Source organism: Eptesicus fuscus, chromosome 5 (assembly GCF_027574615.1).
Source record: "Eptesicus fuscus isolate TK198812 chromosome 5, DD_ASM_mEF_20220401, whole genome shotgun sequence".
NCBI classification, from domain to species: domain Eukaryota; kingdom Metazoa; phylum Chordata; class Mammalia; order Chiroptera; family Vespertilionidae; genus Eptesicus; species Eptesicus fuscus.
In genome coordinates this window covers 53,144,122-53,164,774 of record NC_072477.1, presented here as the reverse complement: position 1 = coordinate 53,164,774, position 20,653 = coordinate 53,144,122, and the positions used below count along the sequence as shown (strand labels likewise).

At 41.1% G+C, this 20,653-nt stretch overlaps 1 protein-coding gene across 3 annotated transcripts in view; it reads left to right on the top strand.

The window, feature by feature from the left end:
• The first annotated feature begins 1,051 nt into the window (after nucleotides 1-1,051).
• Nucleotides 1,052-20,653, top strand: part of TEX9 (testis expressed 9) — a 73,020-nt gene continuing 53,418 nt past the window's right edge. For all 3 annotated transcript variants that reach the window (XM_054716207.1, XM_054716206.1, XM_054716205.1), the window contains exons 1-4: nucleotides 1,052-1,091; nucleotides 1,200-1,285; nucleotides 9,834-9,897; nucleotides 11,750-11,829. In XM_054716207.1, coding sequence (XP_054572182.1) covers nucleotides 1,065-1,091; nucleotides 1,200-1,285; nucleotides 9,834-9,897; nucleotides 11,750-11,829 — 257 coding nt within the window. In that variant the 5' untranslated portion in view covers nucleotides 1,052-1,064. The remainder of the gene's footprint in view (nucleotides 1,092-1,199; nucleotides 1,286-9,833; nucleotides 9,898-11,749; nucleotides 11,830-20,653) is intronic.

The following is a 20,653-nucleotide window of genomic DNA, read 5'->3' as shown; positions in this document are numbered from 1 at the left end:
TATATTTTAGACACAAGTCTCTTATCAAATATAAGATTTGCAAATTTCTCCTCCCCTTCTGTGGTCTGTCTTTTCACTTTACTTATGGTATCCTTTAAAACAAAAATGTTTTTAATTTTGATGCTGTCCATTCTATTAATTTTTCTTTTGTTGCTTGTGTTTTTTGGTGGCATGGTGAATAAATCGTTATCCAATTCAAGGTGGTGACATTTTACACGTGTTTTCTTTGAAGAGCTTTCTAGTTTTGGCTCTTAAGGTTAGGCCTTTGATCCATTTTGAGTTAATTTTTGTACATGGTGTGAGATAAGGGTCCAACTTCATTCTTTTACAGTTGGACATCCCCTTATCCTAGTACCATTTGTTGAAAAGACTATTCTTTCCCCCATTGAATGGTCTTAGCACCCTCGCTGAAGATTAGATGACCCTAAATGTGAGTTTATTTCCCCCAAATTGGAATTTTGGACTCTTTACTGTCTTCCAGGCACCGTCCTAAGCACAATTCGTCTACTCCTCATATTAATGGTGAAAGGGCACTATTGTTACTCCCGTTTTACAGATGAAGAACTCGAGTTAACAGAATGCTTTGTCCAAGGTGAACTACATGGCTACTGAGCAGCACAACCAGGACCTCACCTGCGGCCTACCGACTTGAGAGTTTGAGCTCTGACGCATGCCATGGATGATTGTGAGCAATCAGGACTCAGAATTCCACTGAGGAGTTCCTTTAAAACTAAACAGGGGGAGGTCGGATTGGCCACCAACTTGGGAAAAGCACAACAGAGTAGGCGCTTTCCTATCTGGCTTCGACTGAGAATTAGAAATGCACCTGCCTCCTTCGGTTGGAACCCTTCCGTGCCGACGTAAGAGTTTATATGTGAAAGCAGCACATCGGCCTCTTAGGTTCCCGGGCAGCGCTAACGTGCACTGCGCTGAGGGGCAGAGAGGTCGAGGCCCCCGCCCCGCCCTCGCGGAGTCAGCGCCCTCGGCGTGAGGATGCCCGAGAGGAGGCAACTCTCGCGGGAAGTTACTGTGTTGCCTCGGTAACGGCGTCGCGGTGGCGAAAGATGGCTGGGCGAAGCCGCGGCGTGAGGGTCCGTTCCACCCCAGACTCCTGGGTCGCGTCTAGGTCCCGGGCGGGCTGGAGGAGGACGCCGAACCTCTTTTAACTCTGGGTCTGAACGTCTCGGTCTCTTTTACAGAGACGGACAGGGACTCCACTCCCGCCCCGCGTTCGGCCACCGGCTACGCCGCGACGGGACTTGCTCGCCCAGGAGGAAGAATATAAGTAAGAAATGTGGCGGGTCAGCTTTTCCTTCTCTCTTTCACCTAAGTGAGGCTGCTTACGAGGACTTCTGCTGGTGACCGGAGCGCTGGGGCAGCTCACTGCCCAGCTTTCTCTTCCATCTTTTTAACTCGAGTTCGCCTGCGTCCAACAAAGGTGTTTGAAGTGAGCGAAATTTCGATTCAAGCGAACATGCTCGTCCGTGAGACGATACTGCTAGACGTGGTTCGGATGGCCGGAATTGCCACGAATAGCTCCGTTTGTAGGTTAAGGAATCCCATTCAATTCCCGTTTCCTAAGAGTTTACGTATGTAAATGTCTTGTAGGCTTGGTTTCTAAAATGGAAAGCCTGTTTCTCGGGGCATTTGGAATGTTCTTTCTTGTCCACATCTGGTGGAGCTGGGAGAAGGATTTCATTTCTTTATCAGCTGAACGTAATGACCGACGATCCTGACAACATGTGTTTTCATTCTCGGACGATGTCACTCTTCATCGCCCGGTTTTCACACAGATGCCAAGAATAATCTCTTAATTTGATCGTGTCATTCCCGTCCCTAAATTTTTTGCAATGATTTCATGTTGCACTTCGAAAGCTCTGTCAGATCTGACGCCAGCCTCTTGTTTGACCTGGTGCTCTCTCCTTTTTGCCTACCACACTTCATTCAGCCTAACTGGCCTTTTAGTTCCTCAGCTTTTTCCTTGAGGGACAGTCACACGCGTTTCCTACCTCAGAGTGGCCTTCCTTGACTATGCTACGTAGGCACCTCTGTTCTTCCCTTTTTTCTTTATTGCCTTATTAATTTTTCTTTGCATTCCCATAAATTCATTTGTTAGTTTACTTTTTGTCTTTCCTCCACTGGATGATGAGTTCCACAAGGTCTGAGACCATGTTTTTATTTACCATTGTATGCTAATATACCCTTAAAACATCAACAAAAATTATATTTTAACAATTCACTTTCTTTTTTAAGGAACTAATTTGATTTAAAATTTGGAACACATTTTGACAGTTCTTTAAACAGTTAAACAGAGTTACCATGTAGTTTGTACAAAGCATATTTAAAGTTAAAACTGACATGTACCCTCTTTAGATGAACGAAACACATACCGTTTGCCATATAGCATGTAGGAACATAATCATCCCTCTCTATTTGATGAAATGGGTCTGTTATTCCAGTTTAAGAGTGTACTTAAGCAACTGACCTGTTGTCCATATGCAATTCAGTTATTTTCATCACTATACACCAGATAGCACTAAATACCTAATTTGATTAGATCAAGTCATTTGTTTATTTAAGGGGTATGTTTTGCATCTGGCTCTGGCTGTTTTAGGGATATGGTCCAATTTAAAGGCAGACTGTTCTATTTTAGCAAAAGTTGTTTTTTGTTAAAGATGCCCAGGTCTGTTACCTGTACTCTGCAGTTGCAAATCTGAGACGTTTCAACAGAGTAGTTCCCAAGTTCTGACTAAAGCTTGTAGGTCACTTCTGCACCACGGAGAAAAGTAAACTGGCCATTGTTTTATTTTATTTTATTATTTTATTTTATTTTATTATTGTGGTAAAATTAGTATACAACATTATATATATACTAGAGGCCCGGTGCACGAAATTCGTGCACGGAGGGGGGTTGTCCCTCAGCCCAGCCTGTACCCTCTCCAATCTCGGACCCCTCAAAGGATGTCCGACTGCCCGTTTAGGCCCGATCCCTGGGATCGGGCCTAAACGGGCAGTCGGACATCCCTCTCATAATCCAGGACTGCTGGCTCCCAACTGCTTGCCTGCCTGCCTTCCTGATTGCCCCTAACTGCTTCTGCCTGCCAGCCTGATCACCCCCTAATCACTCCCATGCCAGCCTGTTTGCCCCCAACTTCCCTCCTCTGCTGGCCTGGTCACCCCTAACTGCCCTCTCCTGCAGGGTTGATCACCTCCAACTGCCCTTCCTTGCAGGCCTGATCCCTCTCAACTGCCCTCCCTTGCAAGCCTGATCCCTCTCAACTGCCCTCCCTTGCAGGCCGGGTGCCTCCCAACTGCCCTCTCCTGCTGGCCATCTTGTGGTGGCCATCTTGTGTCCACATGGGGGCAGGATCTTTGACCACATGGGGGCAGCTATATTGTGTGTTGCAGTGATGTTCAATCTGCATAGTACTCTTTTATTAGATAGGATAGAGGCCTGGTACAGGGGTGGGGGCCAGCTGGTTTGCCCTGAAGGGTGTCCCTGATCAAGGTGGGGTTCCCTTGGGGCATGGGGCGGCCTGAGCGAGGGGCCTGTGGTGGTTTGCAGGCCGGCCACGCCCCCTGGGACGCAAGCAGAGACCCTGGTATCTGGAATTTATTTTCCTTCTACAACTGAAACTTTGTAGCCTGGAGCAGAGCCAAGCCTGGGGCTCCCTCCGAGGCCCGAATCCACTTGTGTTGGGGTTATAATTGAAACTTTGTTGCCTTAAGCGGGTGGGCCCGGCCAGGGTGTGCAGAAAGCTTTGCTTCCCCTGTTGCCAGCGGCAACCCTGGCCTGCTCTCTCAAGCTCCATTCTGCCGCCATTTGTTTGAATTTGTTTACCTTCTATAATTGAAACTTTGTAGCTTGAGTGGAGGCTTAGGCCTGCAATGGCTGGCAGAAAGCTTGGCTTCCTCTGTTACCTAGGGAACCTTGCTCTCTGTGGCTGTAGCCATCTTGGTTTGGGTTAATTTGCATACTTGCTCTGATTGGATGGTGGGCGTGGCTTGTGGGCATGGCTTGTGGGTGTGTCGGAGGTATGGTCAATTTGCATATTTGTCTATTATTATATAGGATATATATATATATATATATATATATACATATATATATATATATATACTGAGTGGCCAGGTTATTATGATCTCTGAATGCATAATAATCTGACCACTCAGTGTATATCCTATATAATAAAAGGCTAATATGCAAATTGTCTCCTCAAACAAGAGTTCCACCAGCAGGCAGACTGGCCAACCGTCCATGTCCCCTCCCCCTGGCCAGGCTGGCTGGACCCCACCCATGCACGAATTTATGCACCAGGCCTCTAATACACACACACACACACACACACACACACACACACACTGAGTGGCCAGATTATTTTGCATTCAGAGATCATAATAATCTGGCCACTTAGTGTATATTTCAGGTGTCCAACATTATAATTCAATATTTGTATATACTACATAGTAATCACTACTATGTCTTAATTACTCCCTCCCTCAACCTCTGCCCCTCTGGTACCTGCCAATCTGTTCTTTGCATCTTTGAATTTGTTTGTTGATTTTTGTAGTTGTTGTTTTAGAAGATTCCGCATATAAGTGAAATCATATGGTATTTGTCTTTGGTCATTCTGATAGGCAAGAATGTGAGTTCATACACAATATTTTGACCACATGTTGTTTTGCTTTTAAGCATATTGTGATGTCTTTTCAATTACCTAAACACAAGACTTCCCAGGGATTTCAATACAGAATTGGAGGAAATAATCACTATCTAAGAGGATAGACTAAGGAACATGCTGATCATTGAAGTCAGTAGATTTTCCAAGCTTCATGTTATGTCATAAAACCAGAGAGCTATAGAACAAGATTATGTGACATCTGTTTTAATTGGTCTCGATAACTGGTAGGACAAGCCTCCCCACACACCCCCACCTGCCCAACCCCCTGCCTGTAAATGGCAGTTACATTGTATTTATAGATTAACTAGAGGCCTGGTGCGTGAAAATTCATACACTGGAGGGGTGGTCCCTCAGCCCAGCCTGCCCCCTCTCACAGTCCAGGAGCACTAAGGGGCAGGAGGTGACCCGGCAATCAGGGGAAGGTGACTCTCCCATCACATCTCTGCTGCTGCCACTGCTGGCAGCGCAAGCCTTGGCCAGCCCTGGTTACCTGAGCCTTGGGCGGCCCTGGGCAGCTGGGCAGTTGCCATCCAAGGCTTGCCTGTGCTTCAGGCTGGCCCTGGGTGGCTAGGGGACTGAGGGGACTGGGTGCCGCCATCTTTGAGGGTGTGGCAGTCAATTAGCATATTTCCTCCTTATTGGCTGTGGGCACTGACATCTTTGTGAGGGCATGATGGTCAATTAGCATATTTCCTCTTTATTAGATAGGATTTGCAGAGAGCAGATATCTTTATGCTATTGAATCTTTCCTTCCACAAATATGGTACACCTCCAGTTACACATGGGTGTTTGGGTGTCCTTTACTATTATCCTAATATATAAAAACCCAGTGTCCGTAACAACCGAAGGCTCGAATGACGAAGTCAGTCCTGCAGTCAGTGCTGGGTTGCCATGGCGACCCATCAATGACTGCCACTGCTGTGGGCACAGCGACCCAGCACTGACTGCCTAGGGGGCTGCGGATCAGGCCTGGAGAGAGGCCTGGAGAGAGAAGCAGTGTCTGATCTGTAGCCTCTGTGGCAGCTGTTGATCAGCCCTTGCCTCTCCGTGTGTCTGTCTGTCTGTCTCTCTCTCTCTCTCTCTCCCCCTCCTCCCCCCCCCCCTCCTGGGGCCTGGCCAGCAGCCGTGCCTCTCTTTTTCTCCGGGCCTCAACGGGGTCTGCTGATCAGGCCTGGAGATGCTGACTGGCATAGAAACCAACCAGTCAGAACCAAATCTGGATGAACTGTGAGGAGCCAATGGTTGCCTAGGAGGCAGAGCTTTTGATGCTGACTGGCATAGAAACTGACCAATCAGAACCAAAACTGGGTGAACTGTGAGAAGCCAATGGCTGCCTAGGAGGTGGAGCTTTTGATGCTGACTGGCATAGAAACCGACCAATTAGAACCTAATCTGGGTGAGCTGGGAAGGCAGAAAATAAGGTGGGGCTGAGGAGGCGTTTAAGGGAAACAGATGTTTGGTTTATATCATTATATTACCTTTTTTTTTTTTTACTAGCTGTATTGGTTTCTTAGAGATGTACTAAAATCAATTATAACTATAATTGAAAAATAATCTATAATAATTTAATATGCTAATTAGACTGGACGTCATTCCAATTGTCATTCTGTATGTCCTTCCAGACGAAGCCAGGGCCGGAGGGAAGCCTGCATCCCAGGTGCCTGCTGGCGCCTAGAGCAAAGCACAAGTCCTGGGTGCCTGTTGGCAGCCAGAGGGAAGCTGGTGCTGGCAGATGGGGGAAGGAAGGCATACTCTTGCATGAATTTCGTGCATCGGGCCTCTAGTCCTATATAATAAAAGGGTAATATGCAAATAGACTGAACGGCAGAACGACCGGTCACTATGACGTGCACTGACCACCAGGGGGCAGACGCTCAATGCAGTAGCTGCCCTCTGGTGGTCAGTTTGCTCCCACAGAGGGAGTGCCACTCAGCCACAAGATGGGCTTACCGCTGGCAAGTGCAGCGACTCGCCTCCATGGCAGTGCTAAGGATGTCCAAGGATGTCCCAGTGTGGTTAAGCCATCAGTTGGACAACCCCTGCGAAAGGGTGCAGGCCGGGCTGAGGGACCCACCCCCCCAGAGTGCACAAATGTCATGTGCCTCTAGTTATTCATATAATCGTGTCCATTTTTGTTTGGGGGATATATTATTTACTTAAATCCTCTAGATGAATTATTCCTTTCATTAGTACATCATGTCTGTCATATCATTTTTCATTCCTTTATATTCAAACTTTTTATGTCATTTAGCTTTAAGAGTACTAGTATTCCTTTTATATCGTGTCTGATAATTTCTGCCTTCTAATAAGTGAGTTCATTTATATTATTTTGCTTATTAAGTTGAAGTTGTTTTGGCTATCTTATTTTGTTTTTTGTATTACGATGCCTTTTCTTTAGTTCTTATGACTTCTGTTGGATTGAATGAGTTTATATTGTCTTCATTTTTCTTTTACTGGTGTGGAAAGACCTTAGATTGATTTAACTTGTTTTTTTCCTGCCTGTGACGTTAGATATTGGATTATACTTTCATTCCTCTTTGTTTGAATACCCCTCTCTGTTATTTTTATAGTCTTTACTAATTTAGATTTATCATTATGTTTTCTAATTTCTTGTTATGATTTTTTTTCAAGTTCAGTTTTCTTCTTCCTGAAGTGTAGACCCTCATTACTTGTCTCTGTGAAAATTTGAGTCTTAAATTCTCCATTCTTTCCTGAAAAATTTCTTCCTTTGCACTTATTGTTCAAAGACAGTTTAGCTGAACATAAGAATTCTAGATGGTCTATTTTTTCCACTCCACAGTTTAAAGAATATTCTCTTGGTCTTTGAAGTTCTGCAGTGTCACTATGATGTATACAGGTGTGGATTTGTTTTCTTAATTCTGCTTGAGATCCATCTTTCTTCACTTCTGGAAAATTCTCAGCATTATCTCTTCAAATATTGACATTCCCTCCTTTTCTGGGATTTCCTTCTGCACTTTCTATTAGGTAGATATCAATCTGTCTTTGTCATGCAGTCTGTCTTTAGTGAATGTTAATCTCTCTTTTGTATTGCTATCTTTCTGTTTCTCTGTACTTCCTTGTAGGTGATTTCTTCATATCTGTCTTCTAGTTCATTTATTCTCTCTTCAGTGCATTCTGTTGTCCAACTTATCCATTGAGTTTTTAATTTCAATGACTGTGTTTTCATTTTTGTAATTTCAGTTTGGTTCTTTTCCATATTCAGTGTTCTTTTGTAATGTCTAGTTCTTGCCAGATGGTTTCTATTCTTGCTTTGTTTTTTTTTGAAAAAAACAAAAGAAAAATGTTTATTTACTTGTTTTATTATCTTCAGTTTTTACACATTTTTTTTTTTTGTATCTGCTGATTATTCCTCTTGGTGACTTGGTTCTTTATGCAATTTTGTTATCTTTGTGAAGTCATCTTTAGCAGGGTTTACTTTCTGAGAGAGTTCTCTATGTTGTCAATGAGTAAATGTCCCTAAAGATGGTTTTGCATTTAGCTTAAAGTTTTGACTGGTTCTAGGCCAACTTTCTATATTACAGTTTTGGCATAGAGTCTCTATACCATCTTGGTAAGAAAAACTTGGACCACATTCCTGTATGCTCTTACTACTCACAAGAGATTCTTTTCCACCAATGGCTATAGTTTCATTTCTGTTCACCTAAGGTTATGGGTAGTGTCTTTGTTTGTGTTTAATAGGTGTAGCTCTCCATGACTCCCACATGTGCATCATTTTTTAGCTGTTAAGCTAGTTTGTCTTCTGTTCTTGTTAATTGCTCTCACTTTTAGTTGCTGCTTTATTTTTGGTGCCAGTTTATTTTCCTTGCCTGAGTTTGAGCTTAGCAATATAGCCTTCATTACATTATTTCCATGGGTTTGAACAGAATAAAAGCCTTCTGAATCATCTTGGTCCATTACATTTCCCAGAGGCTTCTAATGGTTCTTGTTAGGGAAATATGAAAACTCAGATAATGCCATCATAAATGGAACTTTAAGCATTTATTAGTTATTTTTCTTTTGATTAATTCATCCTAAGATGTAAAAATATTTTCTGAAACATTGGACTATTTTAAGAAGAGATATGTTACTGCTTTTTTTTTTTTTTTTTTTTTACAGGGGTGGTTGGTGTTGTGTTTTGTTCACTTCAGAATCACATATCAGAAAAAAAACACAGCAATGTATCTAATTTTTAAAAATTGCTCAACACATTTTCTTCTTATAACTTCAAAACATCCTAAATATTCCAGAAATTTTTAAATTCTATTTTAGTCTATGAATAGAATAAAATAAGTTACATGCTTTTGAATGTGTTTATTATAGTGTTACTTACATGTATGTATGTATGTGTGTGTGTTAATTCTCACCTGAGGATGTTTTTCCCATTAATTTTTAGAGTGTGGAAGGGAGGGGAGAGACAGAAAGAGAACATCGATGTGAGAGAGACAAATTGGATTGGTTGCCTCCTGCATGTGCCCTGTCTGAGGGGTTAAGAGGTGAGATCAAGCCTGCAACTTAGGCTCTATCCACTGAGCCAAACAAGCTAGGGCTATATTGTTACCTTTAAAAGTGAAAATAAAGGGACTTTAACTAACAATAGGAATAGATTAATATATACATTATGTTAACTTCAACTTATTAAAGTATTTCATATCCATTTAAGGCACTAATTATAAAGAGATAAACATATTTCTTCTGTTTGTTATGGGAAAACATAGTGCAAAATTGTGTATATACTATAGATGAAAAATACAAAGTAATAGAATAAAAATGTCACAGCAACGCCCGAGGCCAAAGCAGGCTTCTCTCCCACCCTACCCCACCCCTGTCCCCAGTTGGAATTCATCCCAAGATGATGAAGAGTGGCATTGAGTTGAACCCACCAGTTTATTCTTCCCAAATAAGACATTACACCTGAAATGAGGGCCAGAGAGAAGACAAGAGTTACACTGTTTGAATTTCTACCATAAAAAAAGAGGAATCTTGGGGAGTTGGAGATAAGTGTTCTAGTCATTTTGTTAATTTTAGAATAAAAAGTCATGTTTGTTTTGGAATTTGTTGATTAGCTAAAGTATAGTTACTGAAACTTAATTACTTTTATTTTTGTTAGAATCTTCAGTATATTCCAATTAGTAAATTATTTTCTGCTTTTAGGCGTTTAAATGCAGAATTGGAGGCAAAAACAGCTGTTCTCGTTCGACAAGCTGAGGAAGCAATAGTAAGTAAATGTTAGTAGTAATTCCATGTAAGTGCTAGTTTTTTTTAAAATTTGATTTATAAAGTGCATATAAAAGTACCTAAAGCATAAATTTTAAGTTCAATGAATTATGACAAATTGAACATGAATATATGTATAGGTAGGTAGGTGTGTGTGTATATATGCATGCATGTGATTTTTGTAAGCATATATTTTCTAAAAGCCACTGAAAGTGTTTTCCATTTAGATGTCCAATCATAAGAATATTAATATTTAATAAACTTCCCCACTATTTTAAGATTAATATTTGAGAATAGCTATGTAGAATTAACACTGGTAATTCTGTAAGGAAGGAAATAAAATTATCTCTGGGCAAAAGCTGGATAAAGGATAACAATCATTAGATGGTAATTTACTTCTTATTCAGGTGTAATTTGTTTCTTAAATTCTGCAGATGCCTATAATTTACATTCTTAGGGATAGACCATATCAGATTTATAGTTAGGAAAAATGTAGTGAGGTTATAACACTAGACAAATGTAAGCATATTTTACCCCATTCTGGGTACCAATTGGTTATTCTTGCTTTAAGCATTCATCCTTATGCATCAGTATCCACATTATGAAATGATAGTATGTAGTAGCATTCCTTAGAGCCGTGGTCGGCAAACTGCGGCTCGCGAGCCACATGCGGCTCTTTGGCTCCTTGAGTGTGGCTCTTCCACAAAATACCACAGCCTGGGCGAGTCTATTTTGAAGAAGTGGCGTTAGAAGAAGTTTAAGTTAAAAAAATTTGGCTCTCAAAAGAAATTTCAATCTTTGTACTGTTGATATTTGGCTCTGTTGACTAATGAGTTTGCTGACCACTGCCTTAGAGGAATAAAGTGGCTGCTTTAAAAATACCTTTTTTTATACTTTTTACTCTAATTATAATTTTTTCTTTTAAACCCCACCCTCCACCCCACTTTGGAGTTGATGGGTGCAGGAAAGAAGAGGTGATATTTTATTTTAAGGCCTTATATATAACCATCATTATTTGTTAAGAGTAGAATAAGAAACTTAATTTTATACATATATATTTTTTCAGGTAATACATTTTTATAATGGATGCAGATTTGCTAGTTGCATTTGTAACTAAATATTTATTTAAAAAGAAATATTTTTATGACATCTTTTAGTTTTGCCAGTGTCTGAATAGTCAGAAAATGCTTTAAAAAGAAATCTCAAGTTATGGTAGAATGAGGGATTCATTATGTTCTGCTTCAAGAGCCCTCTAATAAGGATCTTGTAATTTATTTATTTAAAAAAAGAGTAGAGTAGAAAACTGGGAAGGGGTAGGAAAGAGGAGAGGGCATTCCTGCCCCTACAGAAACTGATAGATATAATTATTGTCACATTGGATGTTTGTTTGCTCACTTTTATTCCTTGAAATATCTTTGCCAAAAGATTTTACTCTTAGTGCTTCTTTTTTTAGCCTGTTCATGGTATTCTTAACATTGAAGTTCTGTGTTATTTGCGACAAATTTTTCTACCCATCTAATGGATTTATGTTTTCATTTCTTGTGAGTATAATTTCCTTTGCATATTACACAAAATGGAAGATTCTAATGTAGTATGGGAGCAGGAGTCGGATAAGATCATATAAAGGCATTAACACACTAACATTTCCCCCTTAAAATTGACTTTCTTAACCCAGAATGGATGAAAGGTGAAACTACATTGTTACAGACCTTATTTTCATACCATGTTCTTTAGAATTCTGTGCCTCAATTTCGTGGAAGCTGTGGACAAGTCTGAAATGATTAATAATAAAAAAGGCACTGAATAAATTCTATTTTTCCCCCTATGTCACTTATCTTTACTCATTTAACTAGAGAGATCAGCAAGAAGTACGATCTCAGCCTATTTCAACACAAATTAAATCCTCTGAAGATGATGGTGATTACAGTTTAAGGTAAGTGACTTAAATTCTTAAACACCTTTTTTAAAACTGGGTAAATGCTTTAAGGTTGTTTTTACTTTTAAGATCTAATCAACATATAACTTATTAGTTTCAGGTATACAGCAATTATTTGGTATTTATGTATTGTGAAGTAGTCATCATAATGAGTCTAGTTAACAACCATCATATATCTGGCTACAGAATTCTTTTGTTATAATGAGAACTTTGAAGATCTACTTTCTTAGCAACTTTCCAATAATGCAGTACAATATTATTAACTACTAGAGGCCCAGTGCATGAAAATTCATGCACTGGAGGAGGGGTCCCTCAGCCTGGCCTGCCTGCTCTCACTGTCCAGGAGCCCTCGGGTGGGAGTTGACCCGGCGATCAGGGGAAGGCGATGCCCCCATCACACATCTGCTGCTGCCACTGCTGGCAGCACAAGCCTCGGCCGGCCCTGGTTACCTGAGCCTCGGGTGGCCCTGGGCAACTGGGCAGCCGCCATCTGAAGCTTGCCTGTGCCTTGGGCCAGCCCTGAGTGGCTGGGGGGCTGAGGAGCCTGGGGGACTTCGGAGGCAGATGCACGGTGGGGCTAAGGGGAGTGGGTGCCACCATCTTGTGGTTGTGGGCGCCACCATCTTTGAGGGCGTGGCAGTCAATTAGCATATTCCCTCCTTATTGGCTGTTGGTGCTGCCATCTTTGAGGGCATGGCAGTCGATTAGCATATTACCCCCTTATTGGCTGTGGATGCTGCCATCTTTGTGACAGCATGAGGGTCAATTAGCATATTCCCTCTTTATTAGATAGAATAGTCATGCTGTACATTACATTCCCATGACTTATTTTATAACTGAAATTTTGTACCTTTTGATTCCCTTCACCCATTACACACACACACACACACACACACACACACACACACACACACACACCTACCCCAGTCCTCAGCCTCTGGCAACTATCAGTTTGTTCTCTGTATCTATGAGTTTTGTTTTTTTTTTTTGGTTTTTCAGTTCCACATATACATGAGATCATATGATATTTGTCTTTTTATGTCTAACTTATTCACTTAGTGTAATCGCCTCAAGGTCCATCCATGATATGGCAAATGGGTCTTCTTAATGGCAGAATAATGCCACAGTTTCTTTATTCATTCATCTGACAATGGACATTCAGGTTGTTTCCACATCTGGGCTATTGTAAATAACGTTGCAGTGAACATACATCTTTTTGGGTGTGTTTTTGTTTTCTTCAGATAAATACCCAGAAGTCGAATTGCTGGATCATAAGATAGTTCTCTTTTCAGTTTTTTGGAAGAACCTCCACGCTGTTTTCCATAGTGGCTACACCAGTTTGCATTCCAACCAACAATGCACAAAGGTTCCCTTTTCTCCACATCCTCATCAGCATTTATAATAACCATTCTAACAATTGTGAAGTGCTATCTCATTGTGGTTTTGATTTTCATTTCCTTTATGATTAGTGATGTTGTGTACCTTTTCATGTACCTATTGGCCATCTGTATGTCTTCTTTGGAAAATGTTTGTTCAGATCCTCTGCCCATTTTTTAGTTGAACTATACTGCTTTGATTATCCTTGCTTTGAAAGTAAGCTGTTTTGGACCTCAAAAATTGAGATAAAATTTAGAAAATCTTTGAGTAACAAAAGCCTATTTAAGCTCAACTTTGAGGTAAAGATTAGACTAAAGGTGTGGTTTTCACAACTATGGGTAACATTTTTCCAGTGGTTCTTCAGGGCAAAGATCATATTAAATGGCACCTAGTGAAACTTTCCAATTGGGTAAAATGACTCAGGGCAAAGATCTAACTATAGGTATAGTCTCTCCATAGAAGCCTGACAACCTCAAAACAACCCATTTTTAAATTGGAGTGGGGAGAAGGAGAAAGAGGGAGAGGTGGGGGAGGTGTTCAGGGTAAAGAAATACAGTCTTGGAAAGCATTGCGGGTGTGTTAATGGCACATGAAACTGACTGGAACCAAATAAGTAAGAAATTCACTAGTTTTTGAGAGTTATACCAGCAAAGAAACTTTGAGTGATGGACCTAAACTATTACTGTTTAAATCTTAAAATAGCTATCTGTCCTCCCATTCTTCTAAGATAAAGAAGCAGACTGTGAGAGTTGCACAGCCCTACTTTAGGGTATAGTATTTAAACACCTTAGAGAACTTAGAAACAAAAAAAGAACTGTATTTAAGCGGCAGTATGTTTGGCTATACTTGAAATATTGGGACATTATTCAGGTACTCAAAAATAATTATTGCATATGACCCAGAAATTCCTCTCTAGATATTTAACCAAAAGAACTGAAGACATGTTTCCAAGCAAAAACTTGTATGCAAATGTTTATAGCAGTTTTATTCATAATTGCCAAAACCTGGGAACAACTCAGTATCCTCAAGTGGAGAATGGATAAACAAATCATGGTATATCCATGCAATGGAATACTACTTGACAATAATAATGAACTACTGATACTGTAGCAATATAGATGCTAAGTGGAAGAAGCCTGACCAAAAAATGTATAGATTGTATGATTCCATTTATTTGATATTCTGGAAAGTAGTTATATGGGGCTCGGTGGAAGGAGAAGATTAATTACAAAGGGGCACAAGAGAATTTTTTGTGGTGGTGGAAGTATTTTTTATCTTGGTTGTTGTATGCTTACATGACCACATAAGTTTGTTCAAATGTATAGAACTATATGCCTAAAAAAGGTGTATTTTACTATTATGTAAATTATATCTCAATAAACTTGAAAAAAATAAATTTTGGACACCATTAGTGCCAGGTCTAGTTACAGTGGTACAATGGTGAGTAAACAGACCAGGTTCTGCTTCCAAGGAGTTAATGCCTAGTGTGTTGCTTTTTAATTAAACAAATTTTCCATAAAATTTTTACATCATCATTTGATGCCATGAAACTACTTATCCTTATTACATGTAATGCTTTGATATTTTGTGGAAAATGATGTTTAATAGTAATCAAAATTCCAAACTTTAGATTACTAGTAAGATTGGGCAAGGCTTTTATTTGGTAAACTGGTTTCTGTTGAAGCAAGTGAGAGAATTTCATAAGCATAAAAATAAATCTGATTTTCTTTCACTAAATTTTCCTTAAGTGCACAATAGTGATAACACCTCGGTTTACCTAGATCAGGTGGCTTTTAAAAAAATTACTTTGGATGGCGTTTACCACATGAACAAAACATGGCACTAGACTATTAGTAGGGAATTGCTGATTATGGGATATAATTAATTCTGTAAAGAAACAGTCTATTTCAACTTGGAACAATGATAATTTAGCTAAATCATTATAGTCAGGCAGTATATCCTATGTAATAAAAGTGTAATATGCAAATCGACCAAATGGCCAAACAATGGGACGACCATCCGGGACCACATTATGACACCCACTGGTACCAGGCCAGCCAACGTGGGTGCGATGCGATTGGTTGGGGCCCGGCCATCACCCCATGATTGCCCTGCAGAGGGAGGCCCAGACCACCGACCCGGCAGGTAGGTGGGGCCTCCCTCTGCGAGGGAAGCCTGGGTCCCAGGTGTGGAGGGAAGCTGGTGCCAGCAGCCGGGGGAAGGAGGCCTACTCTTGTACAAAATTTCATGCATCAGGCCTCTAGTATTGTAATAAATATTCAGCATCCAAGATTACTCTGCCAAACTGTGTGCTAGGGAAACCAGAATTTATTTCCTAAAAGTATAGTGTACATACAGTCTGCTGGAAGCAAAGTTTACTACACAAATCATTTCAATTGTATTACACACAAACCTTTCCTAGAGATACTTAACAAAAATAATCAGAATGCCATAATTTTTAATTCATTTTTTATGGAAATAATGCTAGCAAAGTAATAGTGCTTTGCTAAAACTGATTGAGACAGATAAATGTCTTTCTGCTGATATGTATTTGTATGTGGTGAGGGATGGGGAGGTGGAAGATGCAAACAATATAAAGAAATGACAAATAATAATTTAAAATGAGGGTGGTTAAAGAGGACACTTAAAGTTTATATAGAATTTGGAACCATTTTTGTGTCATATGTCAGAATGATTTTTTATTTTTTTTATTTTTTGATTTTAGAGATAGAGGAAGGAAGAGATAGAGGAAAGACATCGATTTATTGTTCTATAATTAGTTCAGTTGTTGGCATCTGATGGAAAGTAATTGAGCTTTTATGTCCTTTTGGGGGATATGATGGAGTTTTTCATGGCAATGTGGTAGGTTTTCTGAAATACTAAAACATGTTGGAAATGATCTAGAAAATTGATCAGGCAAACTTTTCCAATGAACAGTCAATCAGTATTTTTGAATCTGTGGATTATACAGTCTTTGTCACAACTATTCGACTTTGCTGTTATAGTGTGAAAACATCTTTAAATAATGTATAAATGAATGGATATGGGTGGATTCAACCTCTGGGCTGTAGTTTTCAGAGCCTCATAAACACTAATTGTTTTAAACTACAAATATATTTTGAACTATGTATAATGCCAGGTGGGTACTAGACTTATTGGGGAATCACTTATATAAATTTATATACACTATGATGTACACCTGAAACTAATCTACCTAATAAAAGAGTAACGTGCTAATTGACCGTACCTTTGCAACGCCCACCAGCCAATCAGGAGTGAGTATGCAAATTAACCCAACAAAGGTGGTGGTTTAATTTGCATACACAGGCGCCAAGTGGACGGGGATGGGGCTGACAGCAGGTATGAGTGGTGGCTCCAGTGCCAGCTGCGGGTGCGAGCAGGGCCATCGCTGGCAGCGGGTACAAGAGGTGGCTGCTGGCCCTGATCACCCTCAGGAGCAAGGGGAGGTGGAGAAGCCCTGAGGGGTGATCAGGGCTGGCAGCTGCCGCTTGCACCAGTTGACGGTGCTGAGTGATTGGGGCTGGCAATAGCAGGTGTGAGCAGCGGCTCCTGTGCCAACAGCGGGTATGAGTCAGGTGGGCACCAGCAGCAGATGCAAGCACCGGGTGGGACCGCGGCATGCGGGAGCAAAGAATTTTCAGTAACCACCAGAGGCTCATCCCAATGACAGCGACCGGCACCCTGCCTTGGTCTGATGTCCCCCCTCACCTGTTCCACCATTTCACCGTGGCTGATGCCCGCCATGTTCTGTGCTCTGCCACCTGGTGGTCAGCACACGTCATAGTGACTGGTTGTTCGGTGGTTCTGCCATTTGGTCTATTTGCATATTAGGGTTTTATATATATAGATATTATAACTGGAAAAAATTACAAATATATTTTGAAAATTTTGTGCATAAAGGTAAATTGTATTTTAAATATACTTTATTATACAGTTAACAAATATTTAGTGCCAATTTAAAAGCTTATATGCCATATACTATGCCAAGTACTGGGCATAGAGCAGTGAACAATGCACACATGATTACTACTGTCATGAAGTTTACAATGTAATGGGGAAAACAGACACTGACCAAGTATTTAAATGCATTAGACAAAAGATAACAACGAGTTGGTGCACAATAAAAAAGCCCTGTTGTGAATCATTTTGTAAAATAGATAATCTCCATGTATAACCAATAATCACTCCTTATTTGCCAGTTATTAAGATTTGTGCTATATTTTCTTTTAAAAATTGACACTATAATGTATCTTATCAAAGGGAAATTATTTCTTTTTAATCATTTTTTATTTTTCAGTTACAATTGACACACAACATTATAAACATTAGTTTCAAATGTACACCCCAGTGATTATACCTTATAAAACTTACTAAGTGATTATCCCAATATATTTGTAACCATCTGACACCATAAATAGTTATTAGAATACTAGAGGCCCGGTGCAGAATTCGTGCACAGGTGGGGTCCCACCGGCCTGCCCTAATCGGGCTGATCTGGCTGGCCGCCGGGGGGAGGGCACCTGGGAGGTTGGCCAGCTGGCCCCGCCCCTGATTGGGGTGGAGGTGGCCGATCAGGGGCAGGGCCGGTCCAGGGGGAGTGACTGCAGGCGGTTGGAGGGCCAGCCCTGCCCCCTGGTTGAACTCCCGATTGAACTCCCAGTCGAGGGGACAATTTGTATATTAGGCTTTTATTATATAGGATTGTTGACTCTATTCTCTATGCTGTACTTTGCATCCCCAAGACTATTCTGTAACAACCAATTTATACTTCTTAGTCCATCTTTTTCCCCCCTTGTGCCCAGCCCCCCTCCCATCTGGTAACTGTAAAATGTTCTCTGTATTATAAGTCTTTCTATTCTGTTTGTTTATTTTGTTTTTTAGATTCAGTTGTTGATATGTATTGCCATTTAATATTGTTCATTTTTTTTTTCTAAAGAAAGACCCTTTAACATCTCATATAATACTGGTTTGGTGGTAATGAACACCTTTAGCTTTTTCTTATCTGTGAAGCTCTTTATATGTCCTTTGATTTTAAATGGTAGCTTTGCTGGGTAGAGTAATCTTGGTCGTAGGTCCTTGCTTTTTATCACTTTGAATATTTCTTGCCCATCCCTTCTGGGCAGCAAAGGTTCTGTTAAGAAGTCAGCTGACAGCCGAAACCGGTTTGGCTCAGTGGATAGAGCGTCGGCCTGCGGACTCAAGGGTCCCGGGTTCGATTCCGGTCAAGGGCATGTACCTTGGTTGTGGGCACATCCCCAGTAGGGGGTGTGCAAGAGGCAGCTGATCGATGTTTCTAACTCTCTATCCCTCTCTCTTCCTCTCTGTAAAAAATCAATAAAATATAAAAAAAAAAAGAAGTCAGCTGACAGTTGTATGGGAGCTTCCTTGTAGGTAACTAACTGCTTTTAAGATTCTTTCTTTATCTTTCACCTTTGCATTTTAATTCTGATGTGTCTTGGTGTGGGTCTCTTTGAGTTCAACTTTGGGACTGTGCGATTTCTGGACTTGTATGTCTGTTTCCTTCACCAGATTAGGGAAGTTTTCTGTCTTTTTTTTTTCTTCAAATAAGTTTTCAATTTCTTGCTCTCTTCTCCTTTTGGCACCCCCATGATTCAAATGTTGGTACATTGAAGTTGTCCCAGAGGATCCTTTACTTTTTTGAATTTTTTTTCTTTTTTCTGTTCCAATTGGGGTTTTTTGCTGCCTTATATTCCTCTGCTTCATCCACTGTACTGGTGATTCCCTGTAATGTAGTCTTCATTTCAGTTACTGTGTATTCTTCATTTCTGACTGTGTTTTTTTTTTTTAATTTTCTATCTTTGTTTTTGTTTCCTATCTCTTCTTTCTGAGTTCTCACTAAGTTCATTGAGCATACTTATAATCAGTGTGTTGAACTCTGTATCTGAGAGGTTGTCTCCATTTTGTTTAGTTCTTTTTCTGATGGGCTGCTCTGTTTTTCATTTGGGACATTTTTCTTTGTCTCCTCATTTTGGCTGCTTCTCTGTGTTTGTTTCTATGTATTAGATAGATCTCCTGTTTCCCAGGCTTGGTAGAGTGACCTTATGTAGTAGATGTCCTGTAGGGTCCAATGGCATAGCCTCTCCATTCACTTGAGCTGGGCACTCCAGGTGTAGACCCCCTGTGTGGGCTGTGTACACCCTTCTGTTGTAGTTGAGCCTTGATTGCTATTGACATGTCAATGGGCGGGAGCTATCCCCAGGCCAGGTGGCTGCAGGAACTGGCTGTGACCACCAACCGCCATGGAGGATAGCTATGTTGGGGCCCACCCCACAGAGAAGGATTTACTTGAGTATGTCACTTGTGGAGGTGGTTGGGTGATGCTTCAATGTGGTCTGAAGATGTTTACTGGGTGCACTGGCTCTGAGGCCTCCTTGGAGGTGCTGACCAAGGTCATTTGCTGCCTGTGTTCTGCCTGGGGCCAGCCGGCATGAGCTACAAAGTGATCTGCAGATGGCTGCTACTTGTGCTGGGCTTGGAGATGCCCTGGCAAGGCCAACCTGTGAACCAAGGCCAGCTGCTGCTTGTGCTGGGCCTGGGGTCACTTAGCTAGAGGGATGGGGTACACTCAGGCCAGATTTTGCTTGTTAGAGAGATTTAATGAAAGTCAGAATCATGAGCCACGATAGGCCATTTGTATGGGAAACCTACTGGAAACTGCTTGGATAGGCTCACAAGTTTGGGATACAGGGTTTCAGGGAATCACCAGGGCAGGGTGAACAGTGTGACTTTTGAGACTCAGATAAGGCACTCACCTGCTGGCTCTATGGCAGGGGTCTCAGAAAAGGAACAGTGGCCTCTGTCAGCACTTAAACATTTTTTACAAATTTATGGATTGATTTTAGGCAGGGAGAGAAAGAATGAGAGAGAGAAAGAAACATCAATTGTTGTTCCACTTATTTATACATCCATTGGTTGATTCTTATACTAGTGTGTGCCCTGGGGATGGAACCTGCAACCTTGGTAAATCAGACATCATCTAAGCACTGAGCTACCCAGCCAGGGCTCTGCCAGCACTTTTATCTGACAGAAAGCTGTCCACCCAATCCAGTTCCTCCCTGTATGCCCCTGGTTCCTTCCAATCTGTTGCCCCAGTGCTGGACCTCAGAGGGAGGGAGTCGAGTAAGTCTGCACATGGGTCCTTTTGAAGGAACTGCCTGGGACTCCAGCAGCCCTTGGTCTTATTCAGCCATGCTGGTTTTGTTGTGTTTTGGTTTTTTAAAAAGAGTTTCTTACTGATTTTTAGAGAGAGAGGAAGGGAGAGAGAGAAAGAGAAACATCAACATGAGAGTGAAACATTGATCAGCTGCTTCCTGCAGGCTCCCTACCAGGGATTGAACCCACAACCTGGGCATGTTCACTTACTAGGAATCAAATCAGCAACCTTTAGGTGCATGGTACGATG